We start from the raw sequence: 21810 nt of genomic DNA on the forward strand, positions 1-21810 counted from the left end.
ATAAGGGAAAAATGACAAATAACATACAAGGGAACTCCCATAGGATTAACAGCTGATTTCTCAACAGTAACTCTGCAAGCCAGAAGAGAGTGGCATGATATATTTAAAGTGATGAAAGGGAAGACCCCACAACCAAGAATACTCTACCCAGCAAGGATCTCATTCAGATTCGAAGGAGAAATCAAAAGCTTTCCAGACAAGCAACAGCTAAGAGAATTCAGCACCACCAAACCAGCCCTACAACAAATGCTAAAGGAACTTCTCTAAGCAGGAAACATAAGAGAAGAAAAGGACCTACAAAAACAAAAACAAAACAATTAAGAAAATGGTAATAGGAACATACATCTCGATAATTACCTTGAATGTAAATGGCCTAAACGCACCAACCAAAAGACACAGACTGGCTGAATGGATACAAAAACGAGACCCATATATATGCTGTCTCCAAGAGACCCACTTCAGACCTAGGGACACATACAGACTGAAAGTGAGGGGATGGAAAAAGATATTCCATGCAAATGGAAATCAAAAGAAAGCTGGAGTAGCAATACTCATATCAGGTGAAATAGACTTTAAAATAGAAAATGTTACAAGAGACAAGAAAGGACACTACATAATGATCAAGGGATCAATCCAAGAAGAGAAGATAACAATTATAAATAAACATGCACCCAGTATAGGAGCACCTCAATACATAAGGCAAATGCTAACAACTATGAAAGAGGAAATCGACAGTAACACAATAATAGTGGGGGACTTTAACACCCCCCTTACACCAACGGACAGATCATCCAGACAGAAAATTAATAAGGAAACACAAGCTTTAAATGACACAGTAAATCATCTAGGTTTAATAGATATCTGTAGGGCATTTCATCCAAAAACAGCAGATTACACTTTCTTCTCAAGTGCACACAGAACATCCTCCAGGATAGATCACATTTTGGGTCACAAATGAAGTCTTGGTAAATTTAAGAAAATTGAAATCGTATCAAGCATCTTTCCCAACCACAATGCTGTGAGATATGAAATCAGTTACAGGAAAAAAAAACTGTAAAAAACACAAACACATGGAGGCTAAACAGTATGCTATTAAATAACCAAGAGATCACTGAAGAAATCAAAGAGGAAATCAAAAAATACCTAGAGACAAATGACAATGAAAACACAACAATGCAAAACCTTTGGGATGCAGCAAAAGCAGTTCTTAGAGGGAAGTTTATACCAATACAATCCTATCTCAAGAAACAAGAAAAATCCCAAATAAACAATCTAACCTCACACCTAAAGAAACTAGAGGAAGAAGAGCAAACAAAACCCAAAGTTAGAAGGAGAGAAATTGTAAAGATCAGGGCAGAGATAAATGAAATAGAAACAAAGAAAACAGTAGCAAAAATCAATAAAACTAAAAGCTGGTTCTTTGAGAAGATAAATAAAATTGATAAACCTCTATCAAGACTCATCAAGAAAAAGAGGGAGAGGACTCAATAAAATTAGAAATGAAACAGGAGAAGTTACAACGGACACTGCAGAAATGAAAAGCACCATAAGAGACTACTACAAGCAACTGTATGCCAATAAAATGGACAACCTGGATGAAATGGATGGATTCTTAGAAAGGTATAACTTTCCAAGACTGAATTAGGAAGAAATAGAAAATATGAACAGACCAATCATAAGTAATGAAATTAAAACATGATTAAAAATCTTCCAACAAACAAAAGTCCAGGACCAGATGGCTTCACAGGTGAATTTTATCAAACATTTAGAGAAGAGCTAACACCCATCCATCTCAAAATCTTCCAAAAAATTGCAGAGGAAGGAACACTCCCAAACTCATTCCATGAGGCCACCATCACCCTGATACCAGACAAAGATACTACAAAAAAAGAAAATTACAGACCAATATCACTGATGAATTTAGATGCAAAAATGCTCAACAAAGTACTAGCCAACAGAATCCAACAACGCATTAAAAGGATCATACACCATGATCAAGTGGGGTTTATCCCTGGAATGCAAGGATTCTTCAATATACACAAATCAATCAATGTGATGCACCATATTAATAAATTGAAGGATAAAAACCACATGATCATCTCAATAGATGCAGAAAAAGCTTTTGACAAAATTCAACACCCATTTATGATAAAAACTCTCCAGAAGGTGGGCATAGAGGGAACCTACCTCAACATAATAAAGACCATATACAACAAACCCACAGCAAACATCATTCTCAATGGTGAAAAACTAAAAGCATTCTCTCTAAGATCAGGAACAAGACAAGGATGTTCACTGCTATTCTACATAGTTTTGGAAGTCCTTGCCACAGCAATCAGTGAAGAAAAAGAAATAAAAGGAATCCAAATTGGAAAAGAAGAAGTAAAACTGTCGCTGTTCACAGATGACATGATACTACATATAGAAAATCCTAAAGATGCCATCAGAAAACTGCTTGAGCTAATCAATGAATTTGGTAAAGCTGCAGGATACAAAATTAACACACAGAAATCTCTTGCATTCCTATACACTAACAACGAAAGATCATAAAGAGAAATTAAGGAAACAATCCCATTCACCATTGCAGTAAAAAGAATAAAATACCTAGAAATAAACCTAAGGAGGTAAAAGACCTGTACTCAGAAAACTGTAAGACACTAATGAATGAAATCAAAGATGACACAAACAGATGGAGAGATATACCATGTTCTTGGATTGGAAGAATCAACATTGTAAAAATGACTATACTACCCAAAGCAATTTACAGATTCAGTGCAATCCCTATCAAATTACCAATGGCATTTTTCACAGAACTAGAACAAAAAATCCTAAAATTTGTATGGTGACACAAAAGACCCCGGATAGCCAAAGCAATCTTGAGGGGAAAAAATGGAGTTGGAGAAATCAGACTCCCAGACTTCAGACTATACTACACAACTAAAATAATCAAGACAGTGTGGTACTGGCACAAACACAGAAATTTAGATCAGTGGAACAGGATAGAAAGCCCAGAGATAAACTATGATCAACTAATCTATGACACAGGAAGTAAGGATATGCAATGAAGAAAAGGCAGCCTCTCAATAAGTGGTGCTGGGAAAACTGGACAGCTACATGTAAAAGAATGAAATTGGAACACTCCCTAATGCCATACACAAAAATAAGCTCAAAATGGATTAAAGACCTAAATGTAAGGCCAGACACTATAAAACTCCTAGAGGACAACATAGGAAGAACACTCTTTGACATAAATCACAGCAAGATCTTTTTTGACCCACCCCCTAAAGTAGTGGAAATAAAAACAATAAATAAGTGGGACCTAATGAAACTTCAAAGCTTCTGCACAGCAAAGGAAACTGTAAGCAAGACGAAAAGACAACCCTCAGAATGGGAGAAAATATTTGCAGACGAATCAACAAAGGATTAATCTCCAAAATATATATACAGTTCATCCAGCTCAATATCAAAAAAACAAACAACCCAATCAAAAAATGGGCAGAAGACCTAAATAGGCATTTCTCCAAAGAAGACATATGGATGGCCAAGAGGCCCATGAAAAGCTGCTCAACATCGCTAATTATCAGAGAAATGCAAATCAAAACTACAATGAGGTATCACCTCACACCAGTTAGAATGGCCGTCATCAGAAAATCTACAAACAGTAAATGCTGGAGAGGGTGTGGAGAAAAGGGAACCCTCTTGCACTGTTGGTGGGAATGTAAATTGATACAGCCACTATGGAGAACAGTGGAGGTTCCTTGCAAAACTGAAAATAGAGTTACCATATGACCCAGCAATCCCACTGCTGGGCATATACCCAGAGAACACCATCATTCAAAAAGATACATGCACTCCGATGTTCATTGCAGCACTATTTACAATAGCCAGGACATGGAAGCAACCTAAATGTCCATCCACAGATGAATGGATAAAGTTGTGGTACATATATACAGTGGAATATTACTCAGCTGTAAAAAGCAATGAAACTGGGACATTTGTAGAGACATGGATGGACCTAGAGACTGTCATACAGAGTGACGTGAGAAAGAGAAAAACAACTATCGCATATTAACACATATATACGGACTATAGAAAAATGGTACAAATCAACAGGTTTGCAAGGCAGAAATAGAGACCCAGATGTAGAGAACAAATATATGGACACCGAGTGGGGAAAGCAGGCGGGTGGGGGGGGTGAATTGGGAGATTGGGATTGCCATATATACATTACTAATAAGAAAAAAATTCAAATTATACACTTTAAATATATGCAGTTTATTGTATGTCAATTGTATCTCAATAAAAGTTCTTAAAGAAAAAAAAGAGTTTGAGAAGGATTGATATTAATTCTTTGAATGTTTGAGAGAATTCACCAGTGAAGCCATCTGATCCTGAACTTTGTTTTTTTGGGAGGTTTTTAATTACTGATTTGATCTCCTTGCTAGTAGCTGATTTGTTCAGATTTTCAGTTTTTTCATGACTCAGTCTTGGTTCGTTGTTTAGAAATTTAACTGTCTTTTCTAGGTTGTCCAGTTTGTTGGCACATAATTAGATTATTCATTATATTGTTCAAATGTAGTTCTTATGAGCTTTTGTATTTCTGTGGTGTCACTTTTAAGTCTCCTCTTTCATCTCCTTTTCTCTGAGTCCTCTTTTTTTCTTGTTGAGTGTTGTCTAGCTAAAGGTTTGTCAATTTTATCTTTTCAAAGAACCAGCTCTTAGTTTCATTGATTTTTTTTCTATTGTCTTCTTATTCTCTGTTTTCTCAGTGTTTTTAATAGTAGCCATCATAATGGGTGTTAGGTCATATCTCATTGCATTTCTGTAATGGTTAGTGATGTTGAACATATTTTCATGTGCTAGTTGGCAGTTTGTCTCCTTTGAAGAAATACCTATTCAGGTCTTTGCCTATTTTCTGATTGGTTTTGGGGGTTTTGTTGTTGTTGAACTAAGTGTAGGATTGAGTGTATGTGTGTTTTTAAAAAAAACTATAATACATCTTCAAACATTCAACACAAACACACACACATTCCAGCTGGTGAATGCAGTTTTTTGTTTTGTTTTGTTTTGTTTTGTTTTTGCTAGGTTTCACATAATTTTCTTTCAGCTTGCACCAAGTGTAGGATGAGTACTGTGAGCCTTTTTTAGGCTGGGGACATCGAGGCGTGGCTTTTCCACAGAGTTCTGTACCTTGCTGTGCCCTCATGGCACCCACCCTTAAGTATAAGATTGCTCTTGCCACCTGCTTCTTTGCTGCCTGCTCTGTCCTGCTTGGCTCCTCCCCTCCAGGTGCGGGAGCTCCTGATCATAGTGAACTTATCCTTCAGTGAGCTGCCACCCGTTTCCTTTCTCTCAGAACCCCACCCCCACACACACTTCTGTTTTTTTCTTTTTTGGCTCTACAGTGTGGCATGTGGGATCTTAGTTCCCCTACCAGGGATGGAACTCACACCCCCTGCATTGGAAGCACAGAGTCTTAACCACTGGACCACCAGGGAAGTCCTCAAACCCCTTTTTTAATGTGGAATTCTTAACTCCTTTTTGAATATTTCTCTAAATTTAAAAACATATTCTATTTACGATTATAAATCTATAAAGATCTACCTTTTATCAGCATCTCCCTTCTCAACTCAGAAGTTGCAGAATCCAGAGTCTTAAGCCAAGATTCTTTTGTGGGGGAAATTATTTCCTAAGACTTTAGCCTCTATTTCCATGCACTCCTTTTTAATATCATTTGGTTCTGATCCAGCACAACTGTATTCACCTAAGTAAAATTATGTCTGAAACGCAGAAGTCAAATGGCCTTGAGACAATTTTAATTCTATTTTCTTGAGAAATATGGGTCATCCTGGAAATGAGGTTCATAGCTTTTTTACCTTTCACACTCAGCGCAAAAATTCTTCCAAAAGAAATAGTATATTTACCAGTGAAAATGTTATGTTCCTATTTAAGTGAGCTCTGGAATCTCAAACGCTAATTTTAACCTAGTTTAAAAATTACTTGTCCAAATCATAATCTCAATTTTAGAATTTTCTGAGAGGAAAGATTAACACAAACTTTTAAAATCAAGTTATTCACACAGTTAAATTCTTTTTTTTAAGCATGTTAATTTGTATGATTATTTTTTTTGCTCTTTATTGGAATATAATTGCTTTACACTATTGTGCCAGTTTTTGCTGTATAACAAAGTGAATCAGCTGTATTTATACATGTATCCCCATATCCCCTCCCTCCTGCGACTCCCTCCCACCCTCCCTATCCCAGCCCTCTAAGTCATCACCCATCGTGGAGTTGATCTCCCTGTGTTATGCAGCAGCTTCCCACTAGCTGTTTTACATTTGGTAATGTATATGTGTAAATTAGAACCAGTCTTTGGTCACTTTTCCAGGAAGGATCAAGGAAGACAAAGTTCTTCATAACTTTACTATTACCTCCTTCTCACATTTAAAACCACTGACATCAATTAATATCACTTTCTACACTTTGTTCTCTCTCCTACAGAGAGGGTTGGGTTAGCAAGAGTTAAAGCATTTTGCTGTTCTGTTTTTATACATTCCTACATCTAAATAAACTTCAGCTCTTATGCATTCCTGGCCTGAGAAGTTGCTGACTACCCACCTGAGAGGCACGTGAGGGGGTCCTCTTTCATATCTCCTCTATCTTCCCTGGCTTTTCAGCCCTTTGGAAATCTGTGATCATCCTCCCCACCTTAGTGAGATGCCAGTGAATTATGCCTTCGAGTATCTTATCTTTACTCTTTTGAATTATCCATTGGGTTCAACTTCTCAGAGGTAAAGAGAACAGTCTGTGAACTCCTCTCTCACGTAATTGCCCTCAGCTCTCATCTCCACCCATACTTCCTCAGGCAGCAGTTCCCTCACTTGTCTTCCCAACACCCCTTCCAGACTCTTTAATGAGGGTGGTGGTGTGTCTGTGCCAGTCTCACTTCTGATACCAACTGATTGTATTTCAGATGGGTGGAAGGAGAAAGCACATTCATACGCAGTGGAGTTAGATTAATTTCCTTCGTTAATTGGCAGAGGCAATAGAATCTTATTAAAAGTGACGTGACCACTCATGGCAGCAATATACAGTGAATCTCAGCAGAGCTTTCCCTGACCCTGTTGTCTGATGACACTGTTTTTGTCAGGCTCTGGAAAAACTCACTTTTTCCTAAGCCATAGCCCTTTTATACTTGGAATTTATGTTATCATTCCAGATAGTAAGATAAATTTATCCATTAGCTTCTGACTAAGGGGATGTTCACAAGCATTGGATTCACATCTAAATCTTTTTCTAAAGTTGAAAGCTGTCAGTCCTCAGGTGTGTCTATAAGTTTTTCAGCATTTTGGAAATCCATAGTGTCCTTCACATTTTTTATTACATTACTGGGCTTTTGTTGTTGGTATTATTGGCATTATCTGTCTAGAGTAAGAATATTACATCCTTAAATGTATGTTGAAATTTCTTTTCTTGATTTGTCATTGGCTTTTTTTGGAATGAATTTTATCAGAGTATAACTTATACACATTAAATGTACTCATTGAGTTCATGGAGTTTTAATAAATGTATACAACTATATAAACCACCATCACAATCATGATATGAAACATTCTCTTATTGCCAAAAGCTTCTTCATGCCCACTCACCCCCATCCCCAGGCAACCACTTTGTCTTTTTACCCTGCTTTCTGTCACTACAGATTAGTTTTGCCTTTGCTAACAATTGATATAAATGGAATTATATAGTACATGCTCTTTTGTGTCTGGCTTCTTTTGCACAGCATAATGTTTCTGAGACTTGTCCATATTGTTGTGTGTACAGTGTTCTCTTTTATTGCTGATTAGAATGTCAGTTTATGGGAAGTATCACATTTGTTTATCCATTTATCTGTTGATGGATATTTGGGTTATTTCTGGTTTGGGGCAATTATGAATAAAGCTGCAGTGAACATTTATATACAAGTCTTTGTGTGAACATATGTTTTAATTTCCCTTGGGTAGAACCTGGGAATGGAATTGGTGGGTTGCATGGTGAGCGAATATTTAACTTTATAACAAATGCTGTACTCTTTTTCAAAGTGGTTGTATGATTTTGCTTTCCCACTAGCTCTGTTTGATAGTCCATGTTGTTCTTTGTTCTCGCCAGCACTTTGTATTGTCAGTTTTTATAACTTTAGGTATTCTAGTGTCTGGATAATGGTATGTCATTGTGGTTTAATTCTTATTTCCTGAATGACTAATGAAGCACATCTTTCATATGCTTATTGGCCAGGTTAAGAGACAAAACATTTGATTGAGGTATAGTTGACATTGTAACATTGTGTCAGTTTCAGGTATACAACATAGCGATTTGATATTTATATATATAGTGTGTGAAATAATCACCACAGTAAGTCTAGTTAACATCCCTCACTATACATGGTTATAAAATTTTTTTTCTTGTGGTGAGAACTTTTAAGATCTACTCTCTTAGCAACTTTCACATATGCAATACAGTATTATTAACTGTAGTCATCATGCTGTACATTACATCCCCATGATTTATTTTATAATTGGAAATTTGTACCTAAGAAACAGGACATTTTGAGTACCCCTGAACTTCTCTCATGTTCCCTTCCAGTCACTACTGTAGACCACCACTCTCCCAAAGGCTAACCCCCATTCTGACTTCTAATAATACAGATGAGTTTTGCCTGTTTTTGGACTTTGTATAAAATGAATAATACAAGGTTCTCCTCTGTCTGGCTTCTTTCACTCATTATTACATGTATGAGACTCGTCCTTATTGCTGTGTGCAGTTATAGATTGTCCATTCTCATTTTGGATTATATCGCAATTTGCTTATCTGTTGTACTGTTGATAGGTGTTTGGGTAATTTACAATTTTTAGCTAATAGAAGTAGTACTGCTGTGAACACCCTAGTATATACCTTTTGGTGAACGCATGTACGTATTTTTGTTAGGCATATAACCAGGAATGGAGTGGATGAGTTTGAAGCAAAATGGATGAGTTATAGATCAGCACTTCTCAAACTTTAATGTGCATGTGAATTACCTAGACTCTTAGGAAAATGTTGAATGCGAATCAGCAGGTTTGGGGTGTGGTCTGAGATTTTGCATTTATAACAGACTCCTAACTGATGTGTTGCTGCTAATTCATGGACATACTCTGTGGGACAGGTCAGAGTATGCCTACATTAAGCTTTCGTAGATACTGCCAAAGAGTATTCCAAAGCGATTATGCCCAGTTTACACTACCACTAATAATGTATGAGAGCGCTCCACATTCTTGACAAAACTCTGTATTTTCTTTTTATTCTGGCAGTTTGGGTAGGTGTGTAGTGATATCTCATTTTGGATTTGATTTATATTTTTCTCATTACTATTGAAATTGTATCCTTTTTCTTATGTTTATTGGCCATTTGGATATCCTCTTTTGTGAAGTGTCTGTTGAAATCCTCCCATTTTTCTGTTAGGTTATCATTGATATATTTTACTTCTGTTATTACATGTTTTTATTCTCCTGTTGTTTTTTTAATTAGTTAATTAACTAGTTAATTTATTGGCTGTATTGGGTCTTCATTGCTGAGCACGGGCTTTCTCTAGTTGCGGCTGGCAGGGGCTACTCTTCCTTGCAGTGAACAGGCTTCTCATCGCAATGGCTTCTCTTGCTGCAGAGCACGGGCTCTAGGCATGTAGCCTCAGTAGTTGCGACTTGCAAGCTCTAGGGCGCAGGCTCAGTAGTTGTGATGTATGGGCTTAGTTGCTCCGTGGCATGTGGGATCTTCCCCAACCAGGGACCGAACCTGTGTTCCATGCATTGGCAGGCGGGTTCTTAACCACTGAGCCATCAGGGAAGTCCCTATGTTTCATATTTTTTATTCTTCTTATGATTTTTTTCTTGTTTCTTCCAACTCCCACTTATTTCTGTCTTACTCTTAGCCAAACCTTAGTCTGTTACCTGATATTGGATCTCTGATCTCATTTCAAAAAACTTGTTTTTAAAAATTTTATTAAATTTCACACAGACAGTTTTAATTAAAATTTTCTTGTGTTTCTAGGTTTTTTTCAAAATGATATGCCTTTTTTGTTACTCTTGAGTTCTATATTTCCCTCTTTCATTTTTGTTGCAGAATGATTTCATAGATCCAGTATGGTGCCTTTTTTTCTCCACCTCCTCTTCCCCCTCCCCATCTTATTTCTCCTTTTAACCCTTCCTCCTCCTCTTCTTCCTTTGCCCTCTCCTCCTCCTCCTCTTTCTCCTCCTTTTTTCTATTTTATTTATCTTTAAGCTTGGAGAAGTCTCATCTAGAGACCTGTGGGTGGAGTCATCTATAATAACCTCACTGTCTTTGGATACTCATAGATTTTCCTTTCAAATATTGTATAATAGACCTTGCTAATAGAAATCTACATTTCTGTCCTTCTATCCAGAAGCCTGAGAGGAGTGGGTTAGCAGTCTGTCTTAGCAGGGGAGTGATGTCTGTAATTTCTCCTATGAGGAATGGGTATTTTGCTAGCTAGCCACAGGCCAGTTGTATGCTGTAGTTACGTATCCAGTTTCCTGCTATATCTGCCCACTGTTTATGGGAGAAATTCTTGGATTTCCTAGATGACCGTTTGGTATACTACAATACATATCCTGGGGCAGTTGTTTCCAGTGCTCTTGATTGATAGTGGTAAAACGGATTCCAGATGGAGGGTTTCTTATTTTTCCCTATGGCCCACCTTTTCCCTAGCTCTTATCCTTCTTATTAAGGTGTTTTTGCCAGTATCTCCTCTGCTTTCTCTGTGAGTCACAGCACTTCTTTCTCAGGAAGATAAGTCACTGGTGGACTCTTGACATCTTTCTTCCATCCAGATCTATTTAACATGCCTTGCAGAAATTCTTCAACGGTTGTCATGTGAATGGCATCCATTCCTAACTTCTAGTTTTGATGTAGTTCTCTCCTATGCTAGACTTGCTTTGGCATTTTAATTGTGATGGGATGAAGGTGTGGGTTACATGCCTGTATTCAAGTGGTTCTCATCCCTGGAAGTATAAAATCTTCTGGATTATTTTTCTAATTTTTTTCCCCACTAAACCACTTTTAGTATTCTACCAAAATGTACCTTTTCTCCCCATTGTATAACAAACAGTTAATGTTTTGCACTTTTCTGTGAGATTTGGTTGTTCATGATATCTCAGATGAGGTAATGTCTTAGACGTTGGGTGATCTGCTGTCAGTGGGCTAGAATATCCAAATACAAATCAAGAACATTTATGTAGATGAAAGTAATTCACATATTATAGTGTATCAGACAAATGAGGCACTCTAATTGGGTGATCTTTGACCTAAGCCTGAGCTACTTTGTTACACTGAGTGTTTTGTGGGAAGTGAGTGTATATCTCTAGCTTCACTGATATGGCTCTGATAGGGAATTTAAGGCCTTATCTAGCCTGCTTTGCTTTTAAAACTATATTTTTTTAATTGCACGTAGTTGTGGCCTTTCTATGTATTTCTTATCCTTTCTTCAAGGATTAATTATTGACAATAATTTTAAAAAGAGCTTCTGTTTTATATTTAATATGACAGTCTTAAGCATATGAAGCCTCTAATATTGACCATTTCATTTCTTCTTCTTCTCATCTTTTTTTCTAAAGTGAGTCATGATTTGGGAATAATGGTTTTGAAAGAATATTAGCTACTCACAAAGAGGGTAATTTTGGTACTTAAAGCCCAAGTGCCTTTTCCCCCCTCCTTTTTTCATTTCCTAACATCTCAGAGTCAGACATATTTGCTAGATTTTGTAGATGGTGTCTTTATTTTTAGAGCTCCCACTTAGTTTACAAGATTTGTAGTTTGGGAGAAAAAGTGCCTCTTGGGGGCTAAATTCTGGTTGATTCTTATTGTGTAATGTTGAAAGTTTTCATCAGTATGTAGCTCACCAGTTATCTGTGATATGTTTTACCATCAATGTCATAACTTCAAACAAAACATTGTAAATACTACAGTCTTAAAATTTCATTTACAGTACAAAAAGAGGTCTTCAAAAAAAAAGTTTCCTTCTTATCATTTTTGAATGCAACAAAATAATTCTTGGTTTAATTTACATCCCTATTACCCTCTCACCAGATTACATGGCATGAGTTTAGTCATAGTTCTCAGCCAGGCTTCTAGATTCCCTTCTCTTGTTAAGAGGTTACAGAATTTAGTCTTTCTGAAAACACATCTTTGGTATAAGATTTTTTCCCACAGTGTTTTAAGTCTACACTAGTTTCAATTGAGTCAGCTCTACTTGGATTCCTTTAAAATAGCAAATCTTTTATTATTATTGGAGACCAGTTGTCATTTTTTAGATCACTAATATTAACAAAGTGGAAATGAGCAGATCTTACTTTGACTGTTACTACTTAAACTCTTCTTTTTAAATCTTCAAGGTAATTTAATACTTGTGAATGTTTAATACTTTGGTGGAGCTTATTGAGGAGACAAAATTTATATATTTGAAACAAAATGCAGTTCCAAATGTTGAGGTTTATATTATAAGCACCAGCACCATAATCTTTAAAAAAAAAATCTTTTTATTTGGAAATAATTTGACTTTAAAAAAAGTTGCAAAAACAGTACAAGAAATTCCCATATATGCTTCACTGAGCTTCCCCGAATGTTAACATTTAACATAGCACAGTGATCAAAAGCAGGAAGTTGACCTTGACACAGTACTGTTAATCGACATGCCTCATTCTGATTTTGCCAGTTGTCCCACTGTCCTTTTGTTGGCCCAGGATCTAACCCAGGACCCCACATTGCATTTAGTGGTCATGTCTGCTTGAGCTCCTCCAGTCTGGGACAGTTCTTCAGTCTTTGTCATTTATGACTTCTACTGGCCAGTTACTTTGTAGACTGTCTCTGAAAGACGGAGATATTTGACCTTTCTCAGTTCATCATCCTAGGAAGTACATGATGTTAATGTGTCTCATTACTGGTGATGATAGCCTTGCTTACTTGGTTAAGGTGGTATCTACCAGCTTTCTCCATTGTAACATAATTGTAACATTATTGTTTTTCGCTTTGTAATTAATAAATATCTTGTGGGGAGATATTCTGAGGTATGCAGGTTTCCTATTTCTCATCATACTTTTGCCCACTCATTTTAGCATCCATTGATGGTTCTTGCCTGCAACAATTATTCCTCTGGTGTTTGTCGAATGGTAATTTTCTATTTCTATGGTTCTTTCTACATTTATTAATTGGAATTCCTGTATTTAAAAAGGGGTTTTCCCTTATTTATTTATTCGTTTGATTATATCAGTATGGACTCATGGATATTAACTTTATTCTATAGATTGCCACCCATTACTATTATTATTTGTTTTGCCACTAGCACCATTTTATGGGTTAGAATAGCAGGGTTTTTAAATTTCCTTGTGTACCATGACATTCAACTTTGGGCAAAATATCCAACTATTCTTACCCTCAGTGCCCTCAGTTGTAAAGTAGAAATAATATCTGCTCTGCTGTATATAAAATAGATTTCCAAACTATAAAATGTGATACAAATGGTAACAATGTCAATTATTTTGTTGTCAAATGTCTACTATGGGTATTTAGAGATCAAAGGCTGTTTTCAGGGGCAAACTTGAGAATTAATTCTTTTAGACTCTTCACTTATATCTGTAGGGAGGACCAGGAATGGAGGAGGCCAGAAGAAAGCCAAAAATAAATCATAGAAATACAGAGCAGCGTGTATTTTCACATTCTGCTGTACAAGTACAATAAATACCTTCTGAATTCCCTAGAATATTATGCAATAGTAAATGTATTTCTTTGACTATTAGTTTTGAAAACTCCCTTGTTTCATATAACAAAATATATTACCAAATTAAATGTGGCTTATAAAAACAACATTAACTTGTTTTTTCCCTGTACCTCAGACTGTTGTTTGGTTTGGAAATGTTATCTCTGGTGTACTTTATTAATGGATATGTGAAGCACACAGAACCATAAGGTGTTGTGAATGTTATTGCTCTTGGCTTTTTTTTTTTTTCCAGTATGCTTTTTGAGTCTTTTTAGGTACTGATGACAATACGGTGTGCAGAAGTCCTTGATGTGACTTTCTCTTATTTAGTTTCTGAATCAATATATAGGTCCAGTGCCCAGGATCATTTATTCCTACATCCTGTTTGCTGTAGGTATTTGGAGGAGCTATTGAACGCTAAATTTGTGATTTAAAATTTTATTTTTTTGTCTTTGGGGATGAAGGTTTTATTTCTTCCTGTCACAACAATCAGGCAAAAAATAGTAGACTAAGCAGATAAGTAGGTCGACTTGCCTGAACACGGTGAGGTGGCAAATTCTAATGAGATTTCCTGACTTCAGCAGTTACTAGTGCTGGGAACAGGGAGTAGAAATAACAGTATTTGAACTGCAAATAGTCAAGGAAGAATAAATGAGCTTCTACTTTATTCAACATTTGTAACTGAGGAAACAGAAGATTTCACACCACGGAGTGTTTTTTTTTCTATTTCATGTTAACAAATATGGCCAAATAAAGGCATGAAACCAGAATGAAATAAAGAAGAGATCACAGTAAATGATTATATTAATGGATGTAGGCTATTTCAGTTGGCATCTTCTGTTTTTGTGCAGTAAATACTAGACTTGCCACATTGTTGTATGTATATGTTTATAAGATCTAAAAAGAAGTATTGAAGCTGTCAAAGGTTGCTGATTTGTGCCAGTTATTTGGGGGATAGATGTTTTATGAAATCAAGAGAGACCTCAAAATCAACAAGTGCTATGAACTCCAACCTTTGTGGTTTAGCTTAGCTTTTGGTTTTAGCTTGGAATTTCATCTTTTTTGTTGGTTTTTGGCTGTTGACTTGTTTGCACGGTGGCACTAAGCTGAACTCTCCCTGTTGTCACTGCTGTTCTAATCTGGTCTACCAGATACCGAAACCGCCGCTGTTGACAATGAGGGCGTTGGGCTCTCTCATGGAACACCTGCCAGGGTGTTAGCACTTTTAAGTCATTTTACTCTGATTCCTTTTATTTAGTGGAACTGAAACCCCTTATGAGGGGGAAGTACTGTGGAAAAATATTTTTAATTGCCATGAGGCCATGTGGAGAATTTTTAAATAGAAAAATTAAATATTCACCAGAATTCAGTTTGACTATTGCTTTGAATGCAGCCCTTTGTGCTAAATCATTCAGCTTGATTGACAAAGAACCACAGGCTAATTTTTAATAAATTACATTTAAAAAAAAATATCTTTAACATTCATGTTCTCTTCATCTGAATTACCATTACCTCAGTTTAGGCCCTCATTATTGCTCTTTTTTCTTTTTTTCCTTTTTTTTTTTTAAATTTTGTTTATTTATTATTTGGGGGGGGGGGTACACCAAGTTCAATCATCTGTTTTTATACACATATCCCCGTATTCCCTCCCTCTCTTGACTGCCCCCCACCCTCCGTCGTGTCCCCCCCACCCTCCCTGTCCCAGTCCTCTAAGGCATCTTCCATCCTCGAGTTGAACTCCCTTTGTTATACAACAACTTCCCACTGGCTATCTATTTTACAGTTAGTAGTATATTATATGTCTGTGTTACTCTCTCGCTTCATCTCAGCTTAATTAAAATTTTATTTTGAAATAAGTATAGATTTTAGGCCCTCCTTAGCTTCTGCCAGGGTTACTTAAGTAACCTCCCACTGATCACTTTTCTTCTCTTATTTAGTGTCTGTACTGGTATCTGAGTGATCATTCTAAAACACAAGTCAGATCAGATCATTCTCTTGCTTATGGTTGCTTCTGTGGCTACTAGTTGTCTTAGGATGTGGCTACCAGTTGTCTTAGGATAAAGCCAAACTTTCTTAGGTAGAACGTAAGGACTTTAATGATCTGGCCCCTGCCTGGCTTTTCTGTCTTTAACTCTTACACTTCCTCAAATGACTTGTGATTTCATGAAAACTGTAGTTTTCTTTCTCATTTTTGCTCTTAAAATTTCTCTGCCCGGCATGCTTTTGTCTCATTGTCTTATTGATTAGCTCCTATTCATGCTTCAAGACACAGCTTAAATTTTTCATTATAGATGCTGTCAAACACATATAAAAGTAGAGAGGATAATATAATAAACCCCTGTGCTTCCATCACCCAACTGCAGATTATCAACAGTTAGCAAATCTTTCAACTTTTCTTTTTCCAACTCATTTTTTTTTTAAGTTTATTTATTTATTTATTGGCTGCATTGGGTCTTTGTTGCTGCTCACGGGCTTTCTCTAGTTGTGGCAAGCGGGGGCTACTCTTCATCATGGTGTGCGGGCTCACGGTGGCTTCTCTTGTTGCGGAGCACAGACTCTAGGTGTGTGGGCTTCAGTAGTTGCGGCACACGGGCTCAATAGTTGTGGCTCACAGGCTCTAGAGTGCAGGCTCAATAGTTGTGGCGTACAGGTTTAGTTGCTCCGTGGCATGTGGGGTCTTTCTGGAGCACGGATCGAACCTGTATCCCCTGCATTGGCAGGTTGATTTTTACCCACTGCACCACCTAGGAAATCCCTCCAGTTCAGTCTTTATTGGAGTCTTCCGTGACCTCCCTAGGCAAAGTGAGCCACTCCTGTCCTGTGTTCTCCTTGGCACCATGACTGTCCTGCTCTTAGAATGCCTGTATGTTGATGTAATTACTCATTTACCTGTCTCCCTCTCTAGATCTTAAGTCTCTTAGGATAGGTACCAAGCCCTCTTTACCTGGTGTTCTCTGTGCCTGATGTAGATACTGATACATATTAGGCATTTAATACATATGAAAAATAACCAACCTCATATCTTCCTCATCCCCACTTGCCATCACCCTATCCTCCCCTGCTTCCCAGAAATACATACATAAAAATACACTTTCCCACCAAAGAAGCCAGGTACAAAAGAGTACTTAAATTCAAGAAGAGGCAAAACTCTTCTATGGTGACAAAAGTCAGAATAGTATTTACCTTTGGCAGCAGGTAAGGTGGGGACGTTATTGATTAAGAGAGATCACATTTGAGGGAGGCTATCTAGATCCTGGATGTGTTCTGTCTTGATCTGGATGATGATGATGATGATGATGTGTGTGTGTGTAAAATGTATCAAACTAAATTTTTGTGCTTTGCTGTATGTAAGTTTCACATCGATTTTTTTTTTTTTTAAATCCTGCTTTCCAATTGTTTCTTTTCTTTCTGGTACCACCATTTCTTTTGATTACTCAAATTGGAAAACTGGGAGTTGCTCCAGATTCCTCCTACCCCTTCCTCTGAGTAAGTAGCATTTGAATCCTTCCCTTCCTGTTCATCCCCAGTGCCTAGAATGTCCCTACAATGCAGACCAGCCTGTGGATGGGCCCACTTTGTATTAGGTGTCGCCCAGTCTAATGGGTTGAAGGATGGAGTCATTGGACTTACTACCCATTTAATAGGAGTGGTAGTTTGGGAAGATGATGATTTACTAACCAATATGGATTATGTGGGAATTTAAGGTATGTCCATGGAACCATTTTCAGTACCTAGATAAGAGACTCCATTAAAATGAGGTATGATATTTGAAGTGAAAAAAAAAAAAAAAGCCCCAAACACTACTTTTGCTAAGAGTATATCTTATTGCAGCACATCTTCAAGAGTGTAATATTCAGTGTAGTTGAGTAAATGTTAATTGAAGTTTTTTAAGAAGTTTTTATTACATGTAGTGTGGAAGTATATAGTAGAATTTAAGGCAAGATACATTTTACACAAGTATTCCTTGTCACTTTTCTTCCATTGGAGAAAGGGTAGTGAAAGTAAAAATCTATAGGAAAGTCCAAAATAAATGGTGAGAGTTTATCCTGTGGGTCTTTGCCAGCCTTATTATTGAGGAAGGACAGAATTGATTCACTTTTTTTTTAAATAAATTTATTTATTTATTGGATTTATTTTTTTAATTGGCTGTGTTGTATCTTCATTGCTGCACATGGGCTTTCTCTAGTTGCAGAGAGCGGGGGCTGCTCTTCATTGTGGTGCATGGGCTCCTCATTGTGGTGGCTTCTCTTGTTGCGGAGCACGGGCTCTAGGTTCGTGGGCTTAAGTAGTTGTGGCACATGGGTTCAATAGCTGTGGCTCATGGGCTCTAGAGCACAGGCTCAGTAGTTGTGGCACATGGGCTTAGTTGCTCCGCTGCATGTGGTATCTTCCTGGGGCAGGGCTCAAACCTGTGTCCCCTGCATTGGCAGGCAGATTCTTAACCACTGCGCTGCCTACGAAGTCCTGATTCACTTTTTTTTTTTTTTTGCAGGATATTTTATTTTATTTTTTAAGCTCTTTATTGAAATATAATTGCTTTACACTCTTTTTTTTAAAATTATCTATTCATTTATTTCCTCTAGAAACACGGTAGAATGAGCTTTCTGATGAGTGTATCTAATTTGTAGGTCTGATTACAAACTGAGGTAACTGATTTGATGTGTGTATAATTTCTACATCCAAAGGAATGTTGTTTCCTTGAGAGGAAATCCTTGGAGTTGATTTGTTTCATTTTGGAGTTGATTTCCAAGTTTGTGGTAGGTTCTTCTGAATGCCACTAGTGGGGATAAGACTTCATCCTCTTTGGAAATGGAAGCCCACTATTTAACTTTAGATCCTTGTGTGAGTAACTGTAGGTTTCTGACTTCTTCTCGCACCTTCAGCTGAAGCACCTGTTGTAAGATGTGCTGCTGGAGCTTCTCTTGGGCAATCCCCATTCGCTCAAGCTTTTTGTCTGTAAGTCTCAGCAGGGCTCGCCCAGTTATGTCATGCTGTTTGAACGACTCACTGTAGATATGATACTGGTTTGGACAATGTTTCTTCAACCACTTGCAGACATCCTGCTGAGTCCACAGAGCCACTGATTTTGACAGCTTCACCGTAGCTGACTTAGCTGTCTCGGCTTCTGCCTGCAGTCGCTTGGGGGTTCCTTTTTGGTCAAGCACCTTCTGGAAATTTTTGTTTTTAATGGATTGAGATTCAACACCTTCACCTTCAATTTGCAGTTTAATACCTTCAGAGCGGGCAGGGTGATCAATCCCCCACGGATTCAAACCGCAGTGGAGAGCTTCCACAGCCATTTTCTCAGAGCTTCTCTAACGCATGCATAATTTTCTTGGCCGAGATACTCCTCCTGCCCTGCGCTCCCCCGCTCCTCGTGCTTTCGCCTAAATATTCTGCACTCATCTCTGCTTTACACTCTTGTACCAGCTTATGAGGTACACCAAAGTGAATCTGCTGTATTTATACACATATCCCCATATCCCCTCCCTCCCATGACTCCCCCCCACCCTCCCCGTCCCAGCCCTCTAAGGCATCACCCATCAGCGACTTGATCTCCCTTTGTTATACAGCATCTTCCCACTAGTTATCTGTTTTACAGTTGGTAGTATGTATGTCTATGCTACTCTCTCACTTCGTCCCTGCTTCCCCTTCGCCCCCCACCCCCCCAAACCTTGAGATCTCCAGTCCATTCTCTGCATCTGCTTCCTTACTCTTGTCCTGTCACTGGGTTCATCAGTACCAATTTTTTTTTTTTTTTTTAGGTTCTGTATATATGAGTTAGCATACAATATTTGTTTTTCTCTTTCTGGCTTACTTCACTCTGTATGACGGACTCTAGGTCTATTCACCTCATTACATATAGCTCCATTTCGTTCCTTTTTATGGCTGAGTAATATTCCATTGTATATATGTGCCACATCTTCTTTATCCATTCATTTGTTGATGGGCATTTAGGTTGCTTCCATATCCTGGCGATTGTAAATAGTGCTGCAGTGAACAGTATGGTCCATGTTTCCTTTTGGATTATGGTTTTCTCTGGGTATATGACCAGTAGTGGTATTACTGGGTCATATGGTAGTTCTATTTTTAGTTTTTTAAGGAACCTCCAAACTGTTTTCCATAGTGGCTGTACCAACTTACATTCCCACCAACAGTGCAGGAGAGTTCCCTTTTCTCCACACCCTCTCCAACATTTGTTGTTTCTAGATTTTGTGATGATGGCCATTCTGAGTGGAGTGAGGTGATACCTCATTGTGGCTTTGACTTGCATTTCTCTAATGATGAGTGATGTTGAGCATCTTTTCATGTGTGTGTTGGCCATCTGCATGTCTTCTTTGGAGAAATGTCTATTTAGGTCTTCTGCCCATTTGTGGATTGCGTTATTTGCTTTTTTGGTATTGAGCTGCATGAGCTGCTTGTGTATTTTGGAGATTAATCCTTTGTCCGTTGCTTCGTTGGCAAATATTTTCTCCCATTCTGAGGGTTGTGTTCTTGTCTTGTTTATGGTTTCTTTCGCTGTGCAAAAGCTTTTAAGTTTCATGAGGTCCCATTTGTTTATTCTTGATTTTATTTCCATGATTCTAGGAGGTGGGTCAAAAAGGATCTTGCTTTGATGGATGTCATAGAGTGTTCTGCCTATGTTTTCCTCTAGGAGTTTTATAGTGTCTGGCCTTACATGTAGGTCTTTAATCCATTTGGAGTTTATTTTTTGTGTATGGTGTTAGGAAGTGTTCTAATTTCATTCTTTTACATGTTGCTGTCCAATTTTCCCAGCACCGCTTATTGAAGAGGCTGTCTTTTTTCCATTGTATATTCGTGCCTCCTTTGTCAAAGATAAGGTGTCCATATGTGCTTGGGTTTATCTCTTGAGTTGTCTATTCTGTTCCATTGATCTTCCTTTCTGTTTTTGTGCCAGTACTGTACTGCCTTGATCACTGTGGCCTTGTATTGTAATTTGAAGTCAGGAAGCCTAATTCCACCAATTCCATCTTTCCTTCTCAAGATTGCTTTGGCTATTCGGAGTCTTTTGCATTTCCATACAAATCGTAAGATTTCTTGTTCTAGTTCTGTGAAAAATGCCATTGGTAATTTGATAGGGATTGCGTTGAATCTGTAAATTGTTTTGGGTAATACAGTCATTTTCACAATGTTGATTCTTCCAATCCAAGAATGTGGTATGTCCTTCCATCTGTTTGTATCGTCTTTGATTTCTTTCATCAGTGTCTTGTAGTTTTCTGCATACAGATCTTTTGCCTCCTTAGGCAGGTTTATTCCTAGGTATTTTATTCTTTTTGTTGCAGTGGTAAATGGGAGAGTTTCCTTAATTTCCCTTTCTGTTTTTTTGTTGTTAGTGTATAGATAGGAATGCAAGGGATTTCTGCACATTAATTTTGTATCCTGCTACTTTGCTAAATTCATCGATTAGTGCTAACAGTTTTCTGGTAGAGTCTTCAGGGTTTTCTATGTATAGTATCATGTCATCTGCAAAGAGTGACACTTTTACTTCTTCTTTTCCAATTTGGATTCCTTTTATTTCATTTTCTTCTCTGATTGCATGGCTAAAACTTCCAAAGCTATGCTGAATAATAATGGTGAGAGTGGACACCCTTGTCTTGTTCTTGCTCTTAGAGGGAATGCTTTCAGTTTTTCACCATTTAGAATGATGTTGGCTTTTGGTTTCTCATATATGGCTTTTATTATGTTGAGGTAATTTCCTTCTATGCCCATTTTCTGAAGAGCTTTTATCATAAATGGGTGTTGAATTTTGTCAAAAGCTTCTTCTGCATCTATTGAGATGATCATATAGTTCTTATCCTTCAATTTGTTGATGTGATGTGTCACATTGATTGATTTGCGTATATTGAAGAATCCTTGCATCCCAGGGATAAACCCCACTTGATCATGGTGTATGATTTTTTTAATGTGCTGTTGGATTCTGTTAGCTAGTATTTTGTTGAGGATTTTTGCATCTATATTCATCAGTGATACTGGCCTGTAATTTTCTTTTTTTGTGACATCTTTGT

The 21810-nt window shown here is 37.5% G+C and overlaps 2 protein-coding genes across 3 annotated transcripts in view; one reads left to right on the top strand and one right to left on the bottom strand.

Moving 5' to 3' along the window:
- The window catches only part of REC114 (REC114 meiotic recombination protein), a 109039-nt gene that overhangs the window by 37655 nt on the left and 49574 nt on the right, over positions 1 to 21810 (top strand). The window lies entirely within an intron of this gene.
- LOC130845689 (sterile alpha motif domain-containing protein 12) lies at positions 17702 to 19149 on the bottom strand. The gene has a single exon (XM_057723260.1). The coding sequence runs from the start codon at positions 19081 to 19083 to the stop codon at positions 18604 to 18606; it is 480 nt and encodes a 159-aa protein (XP_057579243.1). The 5' UTR covers positions 19084 to 19149; the 3' UTR covers positions 17702 to 18603.

The sequence above is a fragment of the Hippopotamus amphibius genome, chromosome 2, assembly GCF_030028045.1.
Source record: "Hippopotamus amphibius kiboko isolate mHipAmp2 chromosome 2, mHipAmp2.hap2, whole genome shotgun sequence".
Classification (NCBI taxonomy): Eukaryota; Metazoa; Chordata; class Mammalia; order Artiodactyla; family Hippopotamidae; genus Hippopotamus; species Hippopotamus amphibius.